Source organism: Giraffa tippelskirchi, chromosome 9 (genome assembly GCF_054371585.1).
Source record: "Giraffa tippelskirchi isolate mGirTip1 chromosome 9, T2T-mGirTip1v1.2.pri, whole genome shotgun sequence".
NCBI lineage: Eukaryota > Metazoa > Chordata > Mammalia > Artiodactyla > Giraffidae > Giraffa > Giraffa tippelskirchi.
The window spans coordinates 145,218,144-145,241,148 of record NC_137283.1 but is presented as its reverse complement, the minus strand read 5'-3'; the positions used below and the strand labels follow the sequence as shown (position 1 = coordinate 145,241,148).

General features: G+C 39.2%; 1 protein-coding gene across 1 annotated transcript in view; it reads right to left on the bottom strand.

The window, feature by feature from the left end:
* UTRN (utrophin) overlaps positions 1–23,005 on the bottom strand; it is a 538,953-nt gene that overhangs the window by 403,899 nt on the left and 112,049 nt on the right. Inside the window, exons 4-8 of the mRNA XM_081531053.1 lie at positions 5,763–5,855; positions 4,448–4,525; positions 4,012–4,104; positions 2,514–2,686; positions 63–178 (exon numbers count right to left, since the gene is read on the bottom strand). Of these exons, the coding sequence (XP_081387179.1) occupies positions 63–178; positions 2,514–2,686; positions 4,012–4,104; positions 4,448–4,525; positions 5,763–5,855 (553 nt within the window). The remainder of the gene's footprint in view (positions 1–62; positions 179–2,513; positions 2,687–4,011; positions 4,105–4,447; positions 4,526–5,762; positions 5,856–23,005) is intronic.

Sequence of the window (23,005 nt, the reverse complement as noted above, 5' to 3'; positions counted from 1 at the left end):
GCTTTTCAAGTATTCAAAATTGTAAAGCAAAACCAAGGTTGAAATTAAACACTGAACAATACCTTCAGGATCTAATAGCTTTTCAATTCCCAAATAAGTTTGAGCCTTGCTGAAGGCATGTTCAAGTCTCTCAGTTGGGGACATTTTGACAACTCTATCCCAGCTGAAGAGATCAGGTCTGAAATTAGCATGCAAATAAAATTCAGTGATGATGAAATATGTGGGGGAAAAGTTGTTATTGTTATAATCATATACATTTTAGTTTTTTACTTTTTTACTTGTGAATATAAATTTACAAGTTTATCTTGTATATCCCAAAAGCTTGTCAAATATATAATACTTTATGAAATATAATTATGAAAATGACAGGTAAAACATTCTAAGATTTTTGTATTGGTTAAATATGCTGTTAAAATTCTGGAGTAGCCACTGAATGACTAGAATTGGTATAATATTTCCCAAATAGTGAGAGGAAAAAAAAAAGGAGGAAGAACCTACAAGAAGACAAGAAGAAAAGGTAAGAAAAATTAGCTCAAAATAAATTTAAGAATGAACTTCTGTAAATCCATCAGTTATCATAATACTGTTAATGGACTAAAATATCTGATTAAAAGACCAAGATTAGCAGACTAGAAAATCCAGCTCTAATCTCTTCACAGGATATTTCTAAGGCAAAAACCTTAAGAGAATTTCCACCAACACCGTTCCATAGAACTATTGTTTAGTATTTCATTTATATCATGATTTTCTCTTAATCCCACAAATTGGACATTATTGTCACCCTGACTGTTTAAAAGTCGATCATTTCCTTTGTGCTCTATCTGCTCTTGCACCTTGGACCAACCTACGCTTCTGAGATTTGCCTCCCTCACCCACACCCCCAGTTCCCTCTCTGACTCCATCTCCTATTACACCCCTTACTCACACCACTGAACCTAGGGACCTCCCATATGCCAGGTAATTCTTCTCATCTTGCCTGACAGATCTTTCTTCAGCAATGTTTACCACTTCTGTATGCTACACAACTCACATTTCCATTTTTTAAAAATTGCCTGCTTCCCTCTATTTGAACATTAATTCCAAGAAGGAGGACTGGGATTTTTGTTTGCTTTTTATCTCTGTTCTACATCCTGTGCCCAGCACACAGAAGATACTCCATACATATTTGTTCAATCAAGCACTAGATAGAAAAATGTTTTAGCTACAATTCAAGCTTTCTAACAGCATCTCTTAACCAACTAGAAGCAGAGGACAACCTCCTTAAACTGATAAAGGAGATGAGGAAGACCTTTTAAATCAGATAAAAGGTATATGAAAAAAAAAAAAGAACTACAGCAAATAACAGAGTTATGGTAAAATATTAAAGAATAAGACATTCTGCCTCAGTACTACTAATTTAGATCAATATTGTATTGAAGGACAAGGCACAAATGAAGGAGAAAGAGAAGAGGAGGGAAAGAGAGAGGAAGAGAGGGAAGGAGAAAAAAAACTATTATAATTCATGGTCATGAAAAAAACCTATAGTAACAAAATAAAACCTACAATAACAAATTCAAAATTTATCAGAATTTAATAATCTAGATATAAGCCATAGAAAAATCAACTGCATTTTTATATATCAGTAAAGAACATGCAGGAAATAAAACTTGAGACAATAAATAATCTACAAGAGGGATAAAACACACAACAAATTTTGCCTTTCACAATTAAATTCTTGCTGCATCTGGAATTTATTTGGGATATGGTGATGCAGGGATCCAATTCATGCATTTCCACTTAATCCATACCATCTATTAATCTGCAGCATTGGGGCTCAGTTGTAGACTAGAATGGAGCTATTTCTGAGCTGTTTATTCCATTAGGTTGAACTACATGAAACTGCCATTCTTACATGTCAAAAACAGTCAAATATTGGCAATTTCTTATGCTTCAGCTTATTATTATGCTGCATTTTATTTGTAGTGCTATATAGTCTCAATTAATAAAGCTTCATAACTAGTTTTGCTTTCTGTTTGGAAAGTACTTCAGTCTCTCTCTTCTTCAAGAGTAAAGTGGCTCCTTTTGATCTCCTGGTCTTTTATTATAGAATCAGACTCTGATCACAAGTTTCATGAAAAAAAAATCATTTATCTATTTTTAATTGGGGTTGCACTAAATTTATAGAGTTTTTTCTTTTAGCAGAAGGCTGAAAAGTATCACAATTCTTTGTGTATATTATTGGTGTAGTGATGAATGAGTGGGCTTGAACTATGTGAATTATTTTACATTTTTTAACTTATAAATACGTACAAGAAATCAGGGATGTTGTACACTGTGGCATTTAAGTCCTATGGAAACAAAATGTGATGGGTGGTTTTTTCTCCATGATATTTCTTTTTCTTATGTTTTCAGAGAGCATGTACAGAGGAGAGAGTGGTAGCGGGAAGGGACCTTAGGAAGGAGTAAGAAGGGAGAGACAGAAAGAATGTACAAATTTGTACAAATCTGCACAGCTAAGAAGAGTCACATCTCACTTATGTCGGTGGAGCACAGCATTAAAGGCAAGCCCATCTGTCCAGCTGGTGGTGAAGTTGAGGACGTTGACCTGGCTGTATGGCCTCGTGGACTGGCGCACCCAGCTCAGCAGGATCTTCTCGCTGTTCGTCTGCTGCAGGTCTGACATGACATCCTTCATGACATCTTTCACCTGTTCAAAGGAAACCATGCCTGCCAATAACTTCAACTAGTAACTAGAATCAAGTCCTTGAATAAAGAATGCTATATTCATGAACCATTGGGCCAGGCCAATGGTATTCATTTTATTTCAAAGCTTTCCTTTAAACACTGGAAAGATAAAAACATTTTAATGTAATGATTTTGATTCAGAGGTGATTTTAACCTCACCTTTACATATCATGGCATTTTCTATATCTTAGCAATACTTATAATACATTTGGTTACAGTGAACATTAATTTCATAGCCACAAAAAATATTTTAAAACTATACAGTTACAAACATCTTTTAATAGGAGGAAAACTCAATTTTGATTTTCTACAGAAATGAGAAAGAAGGGAAGAATTTGGTTGACTATGAAATTCAATAATAAATTACATTTCCTGATGGTAATAACAATTATAACCTAGAAATAATATTTTAAATTATCATTCTAAATTAATACATATGTTTTAAGGAAGAGTTCAAAGAATATGTGGACATAAAAAAAAACACAAGAGCCAACTTAAAGGGCCTTATAAAATAAATAATGATAGTGGAAGATCATAACCTACTAAATAAGTAAAAATCCATCAGTGTGCACAGATATATAAATGAATAGACAGGTAGATACAGAGAACCAAGAGACAAGGGAAAGCTCTTCCTCACAAATGGAAAGATAATTAACAAATGTAGAAGAAATGATGAAATTAGAAAGTCACTTTGCCAAGCATCATCATAATAACTGACGGTGGTAAAGAATCCGTGGTAAATAATTCTTTGAGTTATTTTTGCAATGCTTTTATAAGTCCGGTATTTTTTAAATTTAATATTTAAAAAATAGATACTTTTTCTCTATGCCAGGAAAATGGAGCAGTTTGTCAGGCTTTTCATTCCAAATAAGTTGAATTATATCCTTTCTCCAAATTCATATGTTGAAATCCTAACCCCCAGCACCTCACCATAGGGATGTATTTAGAAATAGAATCTGTAAAGAAGTAGTTAAGGTAAAATGAGATCATGTGGGTTAGCCCTAATCCAGTACAACCGGTATCTTGGAATAAGCAAAGGAGATTAGGACACACACATACACAGAAGACATGAGGACACGCAAAGAAGGTAGCCACCTACCAATAAAGGAGAAGAAACCAACCTTGCTGACACCTGGATCTCCAATTTCTAGCCTCCAAAATTGTGAAAACACAAATTTCTATTGTTGAAGCCACCCAGTTTGTGGTACCCTGTGGCAGCTCTAAGAAACTAATACACATATGATCAATTTTCAATTCCCATTAAGAAGTAATTGAAAATTTCCCCACCTGCCAGTGCAAAATGATGCTCCAAAGTAATCCTAAAGTCAGTTTGTGATTTCCATCTACAATGTCCGTTCCTCCTATATTCACTAAATCCACCTAGTAAAACGAAAAAATACCTTTTAAGACAGTTTTTCTACAGAAACCCAGGTTTTTGTTTTAGCACATTTGGACAACAATATAAGTAAATGATAAGAAAAATTTCACTTTAGAGAGACAGGTAAACCTAAGTCACAAAAATGTATTACTCAAATACTAGATCAATAAAGTAATCACAAAAAAAGCACAACTATTCCTTCACTCATAGAAAAGGTTCAATACTTCTGATATGAAAAATGTTTCCAAAAATTGGTTGACACCGGTGCCCAGAGCAGGTGGCTGGTTTCTTAATAAATCATCCAGATGGCATCAAAGGACCCCCGAAGTCACATGGCAAACTTACATTATTCTGATGTAAAACCTGCAGCACTCTGTTGACATTATTTAAAGCGTGCACCCTTGTGGAGCCACGTTCTTTCGGCTGGAAAGCAAAATGCAAAAGCAAATGAGACAGAGTCCCTCCATGTTGCTGTCAATCATTGACATTGAGATGCACGTGAAACAGCAGCTCAGCCTACAGATCCACTCAGCGCTAGGAGCCCAGGCTGGGTTCTCAGACCACCATGGAGGCCAGCATTGACAGAATGCAAATCCTCCCACAAATAGCATCCTAAGATAGTAGTTCTTTAGCGTGCCTGAACACTGGAATTCCCTAAGGATCTTCCCAAAACACCAATGCTTGTGTCCAATCCCACTCCCTATGATTGTGTTTTAATGAGTCTTTAGTGTAGTCTGGTTTGGGAATTTGTACAAGATTTCCCTGGTGATTCTAAGGTACAAACAAGCTTGGGAACCAATGCTCCACTAGGGAAAAAGCTGCTTCTGTCTCAATTGGGCTGAAGGCACAAAGATTTAGAAGTTATATCACTTCACCTGCACTAGTGTAGACAGAGCAGAGAGGATTCAGAGGTGCTACACCAGGATCCAGATAGCATCACGAGGGCCCGCTGGGAAGACTGGAATTGCCACCTGGGGAAAGGTGACCTGGGAGGCTTCTTTCTGCCTCACTGGCCAGGGAATCTTATCTAAGAAAGGGATCAGCTTCTCCAGTAGGTGCCTACCCATCATCTGGTGCAAAAGGTAGAGTGTGACACCCCACACTCTAGCAAGAAAGAAATTCATCTTCAGAAGTGCATCCCTCTATACCTTTTATAGTAATTCTACCTCTAGTGTCAAAGTTTGTACCCATAAAATGCATCCTCTTCATTGGCAAAGTTATTTCTGGGGGAATATTAGGTACCGTGCACATAAAGTAATAGAGTTGGATTTGATGATGAAACAAACATGAAGATAATACTGAAAACCTAAATAAAAATAGACGTCATCAGTTTTGATAACTTTTTTTTTAACCATTTGTTAAATAACATTAAATATATTTATCTCTACTTTCCACTATTAAGAATATCATACCTTCTTTACATATCCATCCTTCTTTCTAATTGTCTACTGCCTGAGAGCAATAAAAATAAAAAGTAATTTTTTGGATAAAAATAGAGTCCTCAATAAAGCCTAAATATAGTTCCATCAAAAAATTCATTAAAACCCTTTTTTTATGTTCCTGTATCAGCCTTTACATTGTAAGGATCCCCAGAAGGTCTTCAAGAATCAGCAATAAGAGATACACAATTAGACTGGCTCTTGAAGATAACATCTCTCACCAGTGAGGTTCCCGTGAGGCCTTCTAGAAGATCCAATAGCTTCCTTCCATCCTTGAGGTCTGTGAACATATCACTGATGGGTGGTTTTCCACTCTATAAAAGAAAAGTACAATTATCAGCAGCAGGAATTTCACACATAAATTGCAATTTTTTTTTCTCAGTTACAAGTCTGGGTGATCAGCAGACAATACAAATTTGCCTTGTATGGAAAAAAGTACAAAGAACTTTGAATTCTATATCAAATGTTGTAAGCTGAAAGATACAAACTGCATTATTTCTTAGAAAAGGAGTAAATAAAATTGTGGTTAATGTCAATATGCTTTGATTATGGTAAATACGGTTGACCATTGAACAACACGGTTTAAATCCTACAGGTCCACTTACAGGTGGATGTTTTTTTCAGTAGTAAATACTACAATATTACATGATCCGTGGTTGGTTGAATTCACTGATATGGAACTGGGACAGGAGAGAGCTAATTAAATTATTTGTGGGTTTTCAATTCTGCAGCATCAGCAGCTACTCCATGCTGTTCAAGAGTCCAGTGTATTCCTGAGAAGGAAGAGGTGTTAAAAATATAAATGAGCATAGAGCACCCGGGTGCAGAGACCAAAGAAAACAGTGTATTCTTATTCCAGCTCTACACTTTACATTCACAGTATAACCGTGGCTTTCCCTATTTCCGTTACGGAAGCAGGTCATGTCGTCATCAATTTCGGCTCTCCAATTTCACTCTCAGGTGTTTGGTCTGTATCTAGCTACTAATTTCTGAATGATTAGGATATTTTTGGCTCTGTGTCTAAACCCAGTATGAGCCCTGTATTTGAAATGACAAAACTTACATAACTTCTAAACTGTTTCTGATGTTGTTAGTTGCTCAGTCGTGTTCTACTCTTTGCAGCCCCATGGACTGTAGCCTGCCAGGCTCCTCTGTCCATGGGATTTTCCAGGCAAGAATACTAGAGTGGGTTGCCATTTCCCACTCCAGGGGATCTTCCCAACCGAGGGATCAAAACTGGGTCTCCTGCACTGAAGGCAGATTCTTTACCATCAAGCCACTGGAAAAGCATGAACCTCCCCTGATGAATATATTCCAGTGTCTGATGCCAGAAAATACAAATTCATTCACAGAAAGACCTTGTCTGTGTGTGACATCATAGTTGCAGGCAACAGGATAATTACTCATGGAAAAATCTCAATATGACCATTAACTAAGTAGTGACCCTAAATCACCAACTTAACCATCTTCTAAATCATGGGTTATTACAAAAAATCAAAAAATAAAGAAATCTCCAGAGATTAATAGTCTTAGTTTCTATCAGTAATAAAGATATTTTGTAACCATTAATTATTGTATCTTCTTTATTCTTCACTTTAAAAAACATGAAATCATATGAAACAGAATTATATTCTGAGCTTGAAATGGATGAGCGGGAAGGAAACCATTCTGAAGTTTCCTAAAACTTTGCTTTTTCCCCTTTTTTCCTCTCCTCTTGATTTCTTACGATTTTGATTATATATAACATATACTCAACCAATGGTTTTTATCAGGTGGCTTTTCCACAGTTCACATATTCTAAATGAAGGGAAGTATGGTAAACTCTTCACCACAGAATGAGTAAAGAATAAACTATCATTTATTTATATCTGAAACAAAGCTGTTTTTTTATTTCCAGCTGCCATTGCATTAGCAGCGATGATGTCAGAAACACATGGATGATCTCCATCGATCACAAAATAAACAAATTTGCATGATGCAGGAGACCAGATCCAGAGGCAATACCTTGAGGCAGAGCAGGAAAGTTTCCTGAACATTAAAGACTTCTTGCGACGGTTCCATGTTTCCAATGCAGGGATATGGGTTAGGTCCCTGGCAAAGAAACTAAGATCCCACATGCCTTGCGGTGTGCCCAAAAATTTTAAAAAGAAAACCAATTTTTTTAAAAGACTCCTTACCTGCTGTCAGTAAAAGCAAAGGGCAGAAATGGCCCCAATCATCTGCTACCCCTACCTTCCTCCTCTCAAAATCCACCCAAGTATACTTGAGCAAAGTAGCCACCAAATACCCAGATTCCCTTTCAGGAAGAGGTGAACAACTCTGGTCTTAGAGCAAAGAGACAAGAATACAGGTAAAGTTCATGGAAGAAACAAAGAGGGATATCCAAGCACAGAAAGGATCTTAAGAATACTGAGGACATAGGCAGCTAAATAATGCCTGGGCAGCATTTGTGGTTGTTGCTGTTTAGTCGATAAGACATGTCAGACTCTGCAACTCCATGGACTGTAGTCCACCAGGCTCCTTTGTCCATAGGATTTCCCACGCAAGAATACTGGAGTGGGTTGCCATTTCCTCCTCCAGGGGATTTTCCCAGCCCAGGGACTGAATGCACATCTCCTATATTGACTAGTGGATTCTTTACCACTGAGCCACCAGGGAAGCCCCTGGGCAGCATTTACCCATTCTCAAATCCACTACATTATCCATTTTCCAAAAAAGAAATAAAGTAACACAGACCAGCATAGAGTAAAATATAGTAAATATATTAGTCAAGGACGTCCCTGGTGGTCCAGGGGTTAAGAATCCACCTTCCGATGCAGGGGTCCACGTGCATTCTAACTTGCTGCTCAATCCCCGGTCAGGAAACTAAGATCCCACATGCCACAGGGCAACTAAGCCCTCGAGCCACAACTGGAGAATGTCCACATGCTGCAGTGAAGAGCCTGTGCACCGCAACAAAGAGCCAGTGCAGCCAAAAACAGAATAAACATGTAAATTGAAAAATATATAAATAAAAGTATTAGTCCATATTACAAACAATTATGAAGCCCATTCAGAACCTAATTGTAGACCAGCCTCTAACCAGCCATATAGCTTTGGAAAAGTGGCCTTTCTACATCTATTGACTCATCTGATGATGACAGAGATTCAATTAATGTTTGGAATTATCATTCATATCAGAAGCATAACCTTCATGTTTTCTACTGTCATAAAAAGTGCCATAAAATGTCAACAACAGCTGAAAGAGAGGATAAAACAAATAAGCACTTCATCTCAGGCAGGGATGTAAAAGCAAATTTGGAACTTGAGTATCTGTTAGTGTCACTCCACAGAGAAAGATCTTCCAAGTCCCATATTCACCAATCCAGTGACCTGTATGGATACATCCCATTCAAAAATAATGAACATGATGATACAAGAGCACACCTGCACTTTACATATGCACCGTGAGACAAGCATAATTTAGCAGCAAACCCAACGGATTCTTCCCTCAGTTCCACTGCTGCTCAGTGGTTAAAGTGGGAGGCACGCATCAAGAGGCAGCATTCATGTTCCTGCATCAGACACTCTTTTCCTCTCTCTTGCCCAGCTCTTTCACTTGTTCACTGAGCAACACATCTTCAGAAAAACTCCTTGTGAAGCATTCTCTTGAAACAAAAGTAACAGACATAGTTCTTTCCTTCTGGAAGTTAATCACTCACACAAGGTAAATCAATGCCTTTATATTGTTTAAAAACCAAAACAAATCCAACAGTAACAACTCAATTGCGTTATTCATTTTCCAAATTTCAGGAAAATACTGATGGCAGTCAGTATGAAATATGCTTTGTGCTGCGTCCGTATTCTCCTAACTCTCCCACCTCACTCCCAGTGATGACATGGTCACTGTGACTTTCACTTGCTACCTTCAGAAGCACCACATACACCTGCAGGAAGGAAAATACAGCCCATGGATCTCCTCAGTGGAGATTTTTTCCCTTAAATTAGGTTTCATTGCAATATAGATTATACTAAGCTCAGGAGACTCTGGTTCGATTCCTGAGTCAGGAAGATCCACTGGAGAAGGGAAAGGCTACCCACTCCAGTATTCTGGCCTGGAGAATTCCATGGACCTATGTATAGTCCATGGGGTCACAAAGAGTCAAGAGTCCGAGAGACTGACCAACTTTCACTTTCACTTTCATGAAAAGACACTTAACATCCATCAGAGAGAGGCAAATTAAAATCACAATGAGAAACCACCTCAAATCTAAGATAGCTAATTTAAAAAGCAGCCACAACAGAAAATAACAAGGTTGGAGAGAATTAACAAGTGTTGAGGAGCAAGTGAAAGTACTGGAACCCTGTACTTTGCTGGCAACAATGTAAAATGATGCACCACTGTGGAAAACTGTTCTGTCACTCCTCAAAATGTTCAATTACCATACAACCTGAAGGAAGGAAGGGACCAGGGCTCTTACAAGTTCAGAACTTACATATAAAACACACATTCACACTCCCCACACCCATGGCCAATCACTACAAAATACTGCATATTCCTGAAAAAATACAATTTAGGAATGTCCCACATACAGATGGAAAGAACCATGACCCCTTTCCACCAACCAACTAGTCGAGTTACACCTGTAAGTATGGTGATTCAGTGCTTTGTGTCCTACAACAGAGGGCAGAAAACGTCTTTTGTAAAGGTTCAGATAGTATTTCATTTAGTCTTTGCTGGCCGGGAGGTCCCTACTGAAACTTCTCAAGCCTGTTGTCATGATGTAAAAGCAGCACAAGCCGTATATAAACAGATAAGCCGAAGGGAACGGTGACTGTGTTTCAACAAACTTGATCTGTGGACATTGAAATCTGAATTTCATATACTGTCCATGTATCATGAAATCTTTTTTTGACTTTTTGCAACCACCTAAAAATGTGAAAACTATTCTTAGCTCATGGGCCATACAAAAACTGACAGTGGAAACATGAAGAGTTCTTAGACATAATAATAGCATGACTTACTATGTATCGGTTATGTTATAAGAGATCAATACAGATTTAAATGCATTCTATGTTTCTTTAAATAAAACTTTAAGGTAAGAAAACTGAGACACAGAAGTGACATGACAGGTGAGAGGCAGAACCAGGCAATGATACCACAAGGTCTGACTCCAAACCCAGGTTCTCAAAGTCCCTACTGAACTGGGACTAAAATTAGGAGAGCACAGGGTCCTGACATAGAGGGAAGGAAACAGTTAATTAGTGGTGAGGTGGGAGGAGAAAAGGAGGGGTATATTTATTTAATCACTTTCCAAAGAGAGCAAACAAGATATGTACCACATGTAAATGAACTAAAAATGAAAATTTTGTTCCAAGTTCATGGCTTTAAAGCACCTCTGGTACTTTCAAATCACAGGCTCTAAACATGGGATCCACCCTGGGAAACAGCTGGAAATGTCAGAAGTCACTGCTGAATAAAAATAAAAGTTGATTCAGCCCGACAGTTAAACTCTTATTTAGATTTTTAATTCTCTGCCGAGACTTATTTGCAGAAATTTCTCTGACAGAGAGAATACAGTTTAATAATTCAAATGGACAAATATTTGGTGAATACCTCCTTTGTGCCTGGCCCTGCAGAAATGACAAACTCAAGTCACCCTCCCCATTTGCAAACAGGGGTTTCCATAGTTTTTCAATAAACACAAAATAGTACAAATGAATAATCCCGAATTTGAAAGACAAATAAGCCTTGAGCGGCATTTAGCCTTTTTTGTTGTTTAGTTGCTAAGTTGTGTCTGAATCTTCTGCAATCCCGTGGTCTGTACCCCACCAGGCTCCTCTGTCCATGGGATTTCCCAGGCAAGAATACTAGAGTGGGTTGCCATTTCCTTCTCCAAGGGATCTTCCCAACCCAGGAATCGAACCCTTGTCTCCTGCACTGGCAGGCGGGTTCTTTACCACTGAGCCACCAAGGAAGCCCATTTAGCTTTTTTTAAAAAAAAAAACAAAAAACTAAGAAGTCAACATGATAGGAACCCAAACAACAGATTTTACAGATGACTCCCTTTGGCTGCCTCCTCTCATCCCCTGGTCCCCAATACGTCTTTGAACTTTCTTGACACCAGTTCTAACATCATCTTGACTTCAAGAGGGACCAGCATTAACACCTACAGCTGAGACACTGTAGCTCCCAAGCCTAAAATGTCAGAGGACAGAAACAAACTGTCATGACAATGTGGGAGGTATAAGAAGGGGTCTGATGGAGGGCAAGGGCTGCAAATACAGTCATGGAGACGTGATGGTTTAACTGATTGTGGCCAACCGGACGGGCCCATCACACCTGGTGAATCAGTCAGCCCTACAGGCTGAAGGTGACAGCTAGTGCTCAGTTCCAGCCATGTGGGAATCACACCCACTGTTGGTAGGACTCCTGGTTTCTCCAAAGAGTGGGAAATCTGAATTTATGTGTATAATCTCCTGATATTTGTAATGTCCTAAAACACTGTGCCAGATGAACAAACCTTGTCTACAGACATAGTGAATCCCAGGACGACTGACTGGCAATCTTTCTCATAGGGCATAATCACATACAGGCGAAACCTAAGATTGGTCAACAGTAAGTCCTCTGGGGAACTGATAAGCTCTGCAGAAAGGACACAAAGACACACACACACACACACACACACACACACACACACACATTTAGGGCATAATCACATACAGGCGAAACCTAAGATTGGTCAACAGTAAGTCCTCTGGGGAACTGATAAGCTCTGCAGAAAGGACACAAAGACACACACACACACACACACACACACCACCATCCACAGACTAGGGAATATGATTGATTGCAAAATACCAGCAGAGTCATTATTCTGGCTCAGACCAAAAAAAAAGAAACAAAGGAGTCACACCAGATTCTTTTCCTCTCACTCATTTCTCATCTCTAATTATAACAACCCTGTCATTTCTACCTCCAAACACACATTCCAAAGGTGACCACTACTCCTTACCATTACTGGCTCCACTCTCATCCATGCCTCCAATAGCAAGCCACTCATTCTCCTACTTCTACTGCCTACTTCTGCCTTAGAGTCAGAATAACTAATTTTAAGGTGCAGTTCACATCATATCATGTCTCTGCTTTAACCTAATGGACTCCCATCACAGAAACACAACTCAAACTCCAAATGAGAGATCCCACGTGATCCCTCCACTCTCTCTCTAATCTAATACAGGATTATTCTCCCCTTTCTTCAGTACTGGCAAATCATAATTATTTCCATCATAGGTCAAGTTTTCCAGCAGCAGTCATAGCAGTAATAGAAAAAAAAAAAAATCTCTAAAAGATTCAATAACAGTAAAATTTAGGAAGTGCAGTTGGGAGTTCTTAAAAGGGTGAAATGCTAATGCTTTGATGATACAACAAACAAACCAGAGACAGAACTGGGACTTGGACTTTGGGGTCAGAAGACGGCTTACTCTCTGTGGTGTGCCATACTGACACCAACAAGTGGATGATGACAAACACAGTTCGTGCCTTGACGGCATTCAGAATCTAAACAGAGTAAATAAAACCAGTACTAACACAGCATGAGGAGCACAGTAAAAGGGATTTATGAACTAGCTTGATTCTTCCAAATTTGCACAAATAAGAAATATACTAACAGTACAGAGACTGATTCTATTGTGTGATTTACCTAATCCCATCATAAACAATGAAGTTATAACTGTGAACAACACCGAGAAAAGTGAACAGATAACAGTTTCTAAATGGTTTCACCAGTAACTTGTCTGATGATGGTGTCTTGCAAACAAATAATAAATTTGAGCCCTTTGACACTGTTTGATTATTCTGCTACTTACTTACACTCTACATATTTTCAAAACAGGATTTGAAGCAGTCTATTCAATTCCGTGAATACCCCCACTGTTTACAGCATGTGTGTGTGAGTATATGAGTCTATGTATGTCTAATTCTGTGTGTATCATACATATTTATATTAATATATATGGCATCTTCTCTTGTGTGCCTGCTCAGCTGTGTCCGACTCTTTGTGATCCTAAGGACTGCAGCCCACCAGGATCCTCTGTCCATGGAATTTCCCAGGCAAGAATACTGGAGTAGGTTGCCATTTCCTTCTCCAGGGAACCATCCCGACCCAGGAATCGAACCTGGAATCAAACCCAGGAATCGAGTCTCTTGTGTCTCCTGCATTGGCAGGCAGATTCTTTACCACTGAGCCACCTGGGAAGCCCCCATATATATGGCACACACACACACACGCACTCACACACACACGTATACAGTGTATATGTGCTGTGCTCAGTCGCTCAGTCATGTCAGACTCTTTGTGACCCCATGGACGTAGCCCACTAGGCTCTTCTGTCCGTGGGATTTTTCCAGGCAAGAATACTGGAGTCGGGGGCCATTTCCTACTCTAGAGGATCCTCCTGACTCAGGGATCGAACCTGAGTCTCTCGTGTCTCCTGCACTGGCAGGCGGATTCTTTACCACTAGAGTCACCTGGGAAGCCCATACAGTGTACATGCCATCATATTTTTGCATTCTTCTCAGGTCAGTCTGATGTCCCAAACAATTTTAAAATGATGCTCCAGCATCTGATAACGTATTGTAAGTTTTATCATCTCTCTCTCTTTCTTTTGAGTGATTTTTTTGCAAGGAGTTATTTTAAAAACTCAAAAAGAAGTGAATGATTTAATTTAATACTTCTTTTAATATTTTAAAAACCAGAATCTTTAATTTATGAATCCCAAATCTCAGCACTAATAAAAATGTACCTCTTGTAATTCTTTTTTCTTAAAAATCAATAATGTATCAGTGAGCACTATGTACAATGTCATTTTGGTTAATTATGTGTATGTGTAAAAGGATTTCTTTTAAGTATTTTACAAAAATGTACTTTTTCTCTTGATGGAGGAATTAAAAGTGGTTTTAAAAAGTCTCTTTGGATTTACTCTACCATCTAATTTTTGTACTATGTATTACTGTATAAAATAAATATAGATTGTTTAAAAAGTGAGGTGAATTGAAAGTCACTCAGCCATGTCCAACTCTTTGTGACTCCATAGACTATACAATCCATGGAGTCCTCTAGGCCAGAATACTGGAGTGTGTAGCCTTTCCCTTCTCCAGGGGATCTTCCCAACCCAGGGATCGAAACCAGGTCTCCCACATTGCAGGTGGATTCTTTACCAGCTAAGCTACCAGGGAAGCCCAAATCGTTTAAAAAGTGGTATCAAAGGGGCTTCCCTGGTGGCTCAGATGCTAAAGTGTCTGCCTGCAATGCGGGAGACCCAGGTACAATCCCTGGGTTGGGAAGATCCCCTGGAGAAACGAATAGCAACCCACTCCAGTACTCTTGCCTGGAAAATCCCACGGACAGAGGAGCCTGGTGGGCTATAGTCCATGGGGTTGCAAAGAGTCAGACACGACTAAGCAACTTCACTTCATCAAAGGCCCATCTAGTCAAAGCTATGGTTTTTCCAGTAGTCATATATGGATGCGAGAGTTGGACTGTAAAGAAAGCTGAGTGCCAAAGAACTGATGCTTTTGAGCTGTGGTGTTGGAGAAGACTCTTGAAAGTCCCGTGGACTGCAAGGAGATCCAACCAGTCCATCCTAAAGGAAATCAGTCCTGAATATTCACTGGAAGGACTGATGCTGAAGCTGAAGCTCCAATACTTTGGCCACCTGACATGAAAAACTGACTCATTGGAAAAGACCCTGATGCTGGGAAAGATTGAAGGCAGGAGGAGAAGAGGGTGATAGAGGATGAGATGGTTGGATGGCATCAACAACTCGATGGACATTAGCTAGAGCAAACTTCGGGATATAGTGAAGAACAGGGAAGCCTGGCATGCTGCAGTCCATGGGGTCACAAAGAGTTGGACACGACCGAGTAACTGAACTGACTGAACTGATCTCTAGTAAAAATTAAGCAAACTGATGAAATTAGGTTGATAACAATTATAAAGCATACAGCTTAATGGATGAAATGAAGAGTGCACAATCTTCAGTGCCTACTTTATGATTCCGTCCCATAGTGCAAGAGCGAAAGCTGCACTGCTTTCAACTGAAAAGCAAAACAAGAGCAATAAAATGCCAAGGAGGTCAGTAAGCACCTTGACAAAGGAAAACCGGCAAAATGTGCCACCGTCACTTAAAGAATGAGTGAGTGTATGGCTCTTGGCCAGTCTCTTTAAGAATTCATGGCAGTCAGCACAAGTCCTTATGATCCGGACAAGATTCCATTTAGAAGCATGTTTGGAAGAAAGGAGGGCAAGAGGAAAAGCACGGAGAGAGATTCTGGAGAAGCAGATGACTCAGGCAATCAAACTCACGTCACAGTAACTACACAGCAGTGATAATTGCTGTGCTCACAAAGGAGTCAAAGTAATGAAGGTGCATTTGCCTTAGAAATTATAGAATACCATAAAATACAAGTTAAATCCAATAATATCTTTCAGAAAATCAAAAGTAATACAGAGTGAAGTAAGTCAGAAAGAGGAAAACAAATGCCACATATTAACGCATACATATGGAATCTAGAAAAATGGCACAGATGAAACCATTGTGCAGGGCAGGAACAGAGACACAGAGATAGAGAACAAACATGTGGACACAAGCGGGACAAGGGGGATAGGACGAGTGGAGATTGGGATTGACATATATTCACTACCATGTGCAAAACAGACAGCTGGTGAGAAGCTGCTGTACAGCACAGGGGACTCAGCTGGGTGCTCTGTGATGACCTAGATGGGTGGGATGCAGGGTGGGGAGGTCCAAAAGGGAGGGAATGTATCTATACATATAGCAGATTCACTTCTTCATACAGCAGAAACTAACACAACATTGTACAGCAATTACACTCCAATAAAAATTACTTAATTATTTTAAAAAGTCATACAATATGTAACAAGAAGTGGCTCAGAAGGTTGAGAACCTGCCTTCAATGCAGGAGACCAGGGTTCGATCCCTGTGTCAGGAAGATCCCCTGGGGAAGGCAACGGCTACCCAATCCAGTATTCTTGCCTGGAGAATCCCATGGACAGAGAAGACTAGCGGTCTATAGCTCGTGGACAGGACTGAGCAACTAACACTTTTGTTAAAAAAAAGTAACTGAGATAATACTGAGAAAACCAGGATGATAAGGAACACAATCCTAAAGGAAATCAACCCTGAATATCCACTGGAAGGACTGATGCTGAAGCTGAAGTTCCAATACTTTGGCCACCTGATGTGAAGAGCTGACTCACTGGAAAAGACCCTGATGCTGGGAAAGATTGAAGGCAGGAGAAGGAGGGGACAACAGAGGATGAAATGGTTGGATGGCATCACTGACTCAATAGACCTGAGTCTGAGCAAACTCCAGGAATGGTGAAGGGCAGGGAAGCCTGGCATGCAGCAGTCCATGGGGTCACAGAGTCAGACATGACTGAGCCACTGAACAACAAAAGCCTCCCACACCCAACAGCCAGGGGCAAGGCCGCTTGCACACTCCACGGGCAAATAACCAGGTGAGGTCTGCTGAATCAATAAACAATACAGCTCATTCCATATATGCTCAACTAGCAAAGCCGTGGAAATGGCAGCAGATTCCAGTGCCTCAACAGACAGGCTTCCATGGAAAAGGGCAAGGCATCGGTTAGGGCACTGATAGTGGTAATGTAAAGGTAAAGAAAAGATTTCTTTTGTTTAATAAAGGAGAGGCAGTCACCCTACCCCTTCCTTCTCCTTAGGGTCTCTCCTTAAGGACATAATAGGCCTAATTTTTTGGTCAGGAATTTGATAAATCCATCTTCAATTTTCCAGTGCAAAATAACAGAGACCTCAAAATCATCTCAGAAGTCTCTCAGGAGATTGACAGGAGACCAGCACAAGCAGCACCCATTTATCTTTCCAGAAGAAACACACTTACTGTTCTTTGTTCTACTTTATTGTATGTTTGTGTGAAATTCTGTCCAGATTTCTGGTCTTTTACCAACTGTCTGTGTGCACCTCATCTGATACAAACATCCAATAATAAATCATGTTTTCTCTGTATTCTATGTTGAATAGACATCTTGTAGTTGACAGGATTTTTTTATTTCCCCAACAAATTATAAAAATAAAAACAGCAGTGTCAGCTCCCCCTACTTCCCACCCAGTCTGACTCCCAACAGGACTGGTTATAGTTGAAGAGTGGCTACGAGCAGCCATTGGAGCTAAAAGCTTCCTAGGGCAAGTATAGCTGAAAACAGCTCCCAGGTCTCCTAGCCCTCTTTAACAGAAAGAGCTTCTTTTCCCCCAAAACCACCACCTCTTTAAGAATCCTCTTGTTATAAATCACTGGCCCACAATGTCTTAGGTCTACATACCCATGTGCCAGTCAGAGCCCATTTCTCAAGGTGGAGATGGTGGGATCACATGGGCTGAATGCAAAAACGCAAGGTAGGTGGCTCTGCTCTCCCCTCTCTAGGTGGAGGCTGAAAAGCCATTTCCTATCAGCAGATCAATCCCAATATTGATTATCAATGACAAAGGCTTAGCATATACTACCAAATTTCCAAACTTGTTTAACGATTACAAATACTAAAGTTCAGTCGCTAAGTCATATCCAACTCTTTGCAGTGCCATGGGCTGTAGCACACCAGGCTCCTCTGTCATCCAGTCACTCACTATTTCCCAAAGTTTGCTCAAATTCATGTCTATTGAGTCAGTAATGCTTTATTTAACCATCTCATCCTCTGCTGCCCACTTCTTCTCTTGCCTTCAGCCTTTCCCAGCATTAGGATCTTTTCTTATGAGTCGGTTTTTTGGTTCTTCGCGTCGGGTGGCCAAAGTACTGGAGCTTCAGCTTCAGCAATTGTCCTTCCAATGAATATTCAGGATTGGTTTCCTTTAGAATTGGCTGGTTTGATCTCCTTGCCGCGCAAGGAACTCTCAAGAGTCTTCTCCAGCACCACAATTCAAAAATATCAATACTAATAGGCTCAATCAAAATTATTTACTAAATCCTCAAAATGTACAAACACAGCATGTTAAATAATGTTTAATATATACATTTTAACTTAACCACAGTAACTAAGTGAAGGTCATGTTTGCAAGAATGTTTGGAAGCAAACCAATCAAGCTGAATGAAAACAACAACAAAACCCAAATATTTACATAATATAATAACATGTCAGGAAGCTCTTTAGGAATATGAAATGCACTGTACTGTTTGCTTTATAGGTGAACAGACACAAATTGAAACTTAAGGAACCACGTGAATGTTTACGGCCCCTTACAATAATTAGTTGAGCCGCCATACACATATTCATGAAAATAAGTCAATAGTAAACTCAGTGTGTAACTCCAACTCAAATTTCTACTACAGATGTTATTTATGGTCAAACAAGGAAGCCTGTACAGCCTCCCTCACGATACTAAGAAGAGGACTAAACACATACAGGCAGCTTTTGTTGCATCCTCCTACACATCCTTTCCCACTCCTATTTTTGTGACCCTCCACATCCAGTGTGAACAGAGTTGCAAACAATAGGACACTGAAAGCAATGTCCCACTGTCTTCAAATGGAACATACTGGAAAAGCTCTGCACATTGAAATGGTTTAAAAATGCTTCACAGATTTCCTTTCTGATGTTCTATACATTTGAAGTTCAAGTTTGGAACAGTAACGAAATGAAAACTTGGCTCTTCTTTGTCTTCGAAAAAGGAAAAGCAGAAATCTGCCCAAACTGAAGTTCAGCAATTTTAACTGGGCCTATTCTCTACCTAACCTTTATTCTTTAAGCTTCTTTTGAGAACTGCCTCACCAAACTGATAAAAGAGCTTCTGCAATTTGTACATCTCTGCTCTGACAGACAAGTAGCTCTGAAAGTCAGCCAAAGAAAATGCAAGCTCAAAGTCAGAACAAATTTCCCAACACTGAAAGAGTGAGGCCTTCGCTGCCTCCCTTGGGAGAAGAATCCGCTAATAAACGAGCCTCTTAAAATCAGAGTGAACAAAATACTCAAACTTCACCCACCAGACCATGGAATAAAGTGGGCTTAATGAGCCAATGCCTATTTCCATTTCTGCTTTAAAATATATGTACAGCACAGATCAGGGGTACCACAAATTGGAAGGGTCCCTGATAGAGTTTTAACTTAGCATTCCTAGGTAATTATAATCTCCTATAAAGTTTCACAATAATGCCTCAATATTTCTTAGCCATATGAGGCAAGTAATTATGCCCCACTGTGTTTTATAGCTAAAGGAGTAAAAACCAAGTGACCTAGCAAAAAAAACTGGCTAATAATTGGCCCGAGGTCATAAATAAATGAGCAGCATACCCAGGAATAAGTGTTTAATTTCTAAATTCTCAACTCTTCTAGATAATCATTTTTTCCTATGCTTTCCATAACTTCTCAAACCCAACAATCCTAAATTATTCTACACTGTGTGACTTCTCAGGATAACTAGACTCCAAAGTGGCATGTATTCTGTGACATACTAACAAGGACTTGCAGCAAAAAGAATATATATGTAGAGTAAATGCTATCTTAGCTATGAAAGTATTATACAGTATTCTCAAACTCTTAACCAAATCCCTTATAGAGGAATGAATTGAGAAGATTTTAAGTTTTAAAGCTCATTTTTCATCACTGTGAATTCAGCAGGTGCATCCTATTTGAAGAAGCCTTGCCCATAAATAAGAGAATCATACGTATTAAATCCTAATGATGATTTAACAATCTTTCCAGCACATCTCCAAGACACCAGGTAAATGTGGAAACTTTGCATGGCTGGATTTGTTTTTGTGGATAAATGCAGCAAAAGCCCTAATGTTTCTTTCCATGAAATAAAGCAATTTATGCCATTCTGCACTCAATTCCACACTCTACTCCATCTATTTCCAAGACAACCACTTTCACCTGGTTTTTGGATATATATACTGTTAGGCATTTAAATGTATGTTTCTATCACTGCCCTTCATTTATTTATTAAGCCTATAGGAAGACATTACTTTGCGACAAAGGTCCGTCTAGGCAAGGCTATGGTTTTTCCAGTAGTCATGTATGGATGTGAGGGTTGGACTATAAAGAAAGCTGACACCAAAGAATTGATGCTTTTAAACTGTGGTGTTGGAGAAGACTCTTGAGAGTCCCTTGGACTGCAAGGAGATCCAACCAGTCCATCCAAAAGGAGATCAGTCCTGGGTGTTCATTGGAAGGTCTGATGTTGAAGCTGAAACTCCAATACTTTGGCCACCTGATGTGACGAGTTGACTCATTTGAAAAGACCCTGATGCTGGGTAAGATTGAGGGCAGGAGGAGAAGGGAATGACAGAGGATGAGATGGTTGTATGGCATCACCGACTCAATGGACATGGGTTTGGATGGTCTCCGGGAGTTGGTGATAGACAGGAAGGCCTGGCGTGCTGCAGTTCATGGGGTCACAAAGAGTCGGACACGACTGAGCGACTGAACTGAACTGAACTGACAGATACTCACTGAATGCTTACTAAATGCTAGAGGTAATCCCTGCACCCATGGAACATACCACTGTCTAGAAAAGGGAAGACAAGTATTTTGAGATGCAATTAGTTAAAAGACAATTATGGTAAGTGCTTCAGAGATTAACACTTTAGCATACAGAACATATCTGCTCGAGTCTGGGAGCTCAGAAAAAGTGTCCTTGGGAAAGTGACATTTAAGTTCAGGCAAGAAAGAGGAGTAGGAGTTGCCTAAAAAAGATGGAGGAAGGAGAATGTGCTAAAGCCATGAGAAGGTCCACTGCAGTGGCCAGAGTATAATGAGCTAGAGTAAAGTGAAATTAGAGTAGATTGGAGGGGTAACTTCTTAGGCTCTCAAATAAGAACAAATAGGCAGCCATTGAAAGATTTTACTGAATTGAAAGAGGTATTTAGGCTTACACTTTAAGATACACTCCAGCTATTCTGTAGAAAATGGAAGGAAGGAGATGGATAAGGTGAACCATGGAAAGGAAGACCTAGTGGTAGATTATGATAATGGCCCACATATTCAGAGATAAATTACCCAAAATAGTAAAGTCATGACTCTCAAACAGATGTATTATTAAAATACATTAAAGGCTTTAACTCATTAAGCAATCAAGAAACCAGTAAGGTATTACAACTGGTTCAAAGAAAAATTTAAAAAACTACATGTTAAATGCAATAAAGGAAAGTTGAAATAAATTGACAACAGATCCAAAACCTAGTCTACCCAAGGGGAAATAATCAATTGCATTCCAGCCACTCTGTATTTTTATGGATAAGAATCATTTGCATTACTATCAGTTTTCTACAACTCACTGAGTTGTACAGTAGCTCAAAGCTGATGGAAGGCAGATACAGCATATGGCTGAGCTGACAGGATTCCCACAGATTTTCTGCCCATCATAAAGGCTTTTAACTATTCTTAACTCGGATAAAAATGACTTGGCAAAAGGGGGTATCAGTGTCAGGAAAGATGGAGAAAAATGGACAATGTTGAATGTATATGGTACTAGAATCAGCAAGATTTGGCATTTGAGACTCTGGTTGGAGTGGGAAGATGATCAAGAAGGAGATGTCCAGGGAAGGAATTTAAAACAAATTCCTAAATGACAGAAGATGCCATAAGGGTCTACTTGGATTTCTCAGCACAAGGACACTACTGCTCTTTAGAGAGACTCACATTGCACAGAAGAAGTAGACTCGATCAATAATAACATTTTAAAGTCCACCACAATAAACCAAAGGACATGGATAAAAAAGAAATGAAATAAAATCCGTTCCCTTCAATAGGACTTTTTCTTCTCTTGCTAACTCTCTAGATTACCTAGTGACACCATACCCAAATACAACCTGATCTCGACTCAGCAAGAGTCTGTGGGGAGTTTATGGAAATCTTCCAGTTCAGAACTGTTATTCCCTTTTCAGATCGTCAGCGTGGAAGCAGCCCGACTTACAGAATTAAAACAACCAGAAGAAAGGAAACAGTGTGCTTGAAATTTAGTGTGACAGTTATGAGCTCTCCTCTTTATATCCAAATGATCATAAATCCTTTGATAACTGTGTTCTAGGCTCCTCCAGATTTCCTTCTAGACTTTGATTTCTTACCAGAAGTAATCGGAAAGAAAATGTTTCCAGGGGCAGCTCTGGAATTTTTCTCCAAACAATCTTTTAATAGTAGCCATAATAAAAAAAAAATTGTTCTTGGGAAAAAAAAAAAACCTAATCGTGGTCTTAATAAAAATTGTTCTTGAAAACAATAACAAGCTTTTAGCTTCCATGTCAGTTAACATAACTGGACCTTTTACTATAACTGATAACATTACCTAATCATTTCATTGTCTTGCTAATAATTGCAAGCTTCGTAGGGCAAAAAATTTACATGGGACTTGAAGCCTTCATTTAATATTACAAAATAATATATACATTATAAATGTATACATTTAAATATCAAATACAGTAAATAAACTATTCTAG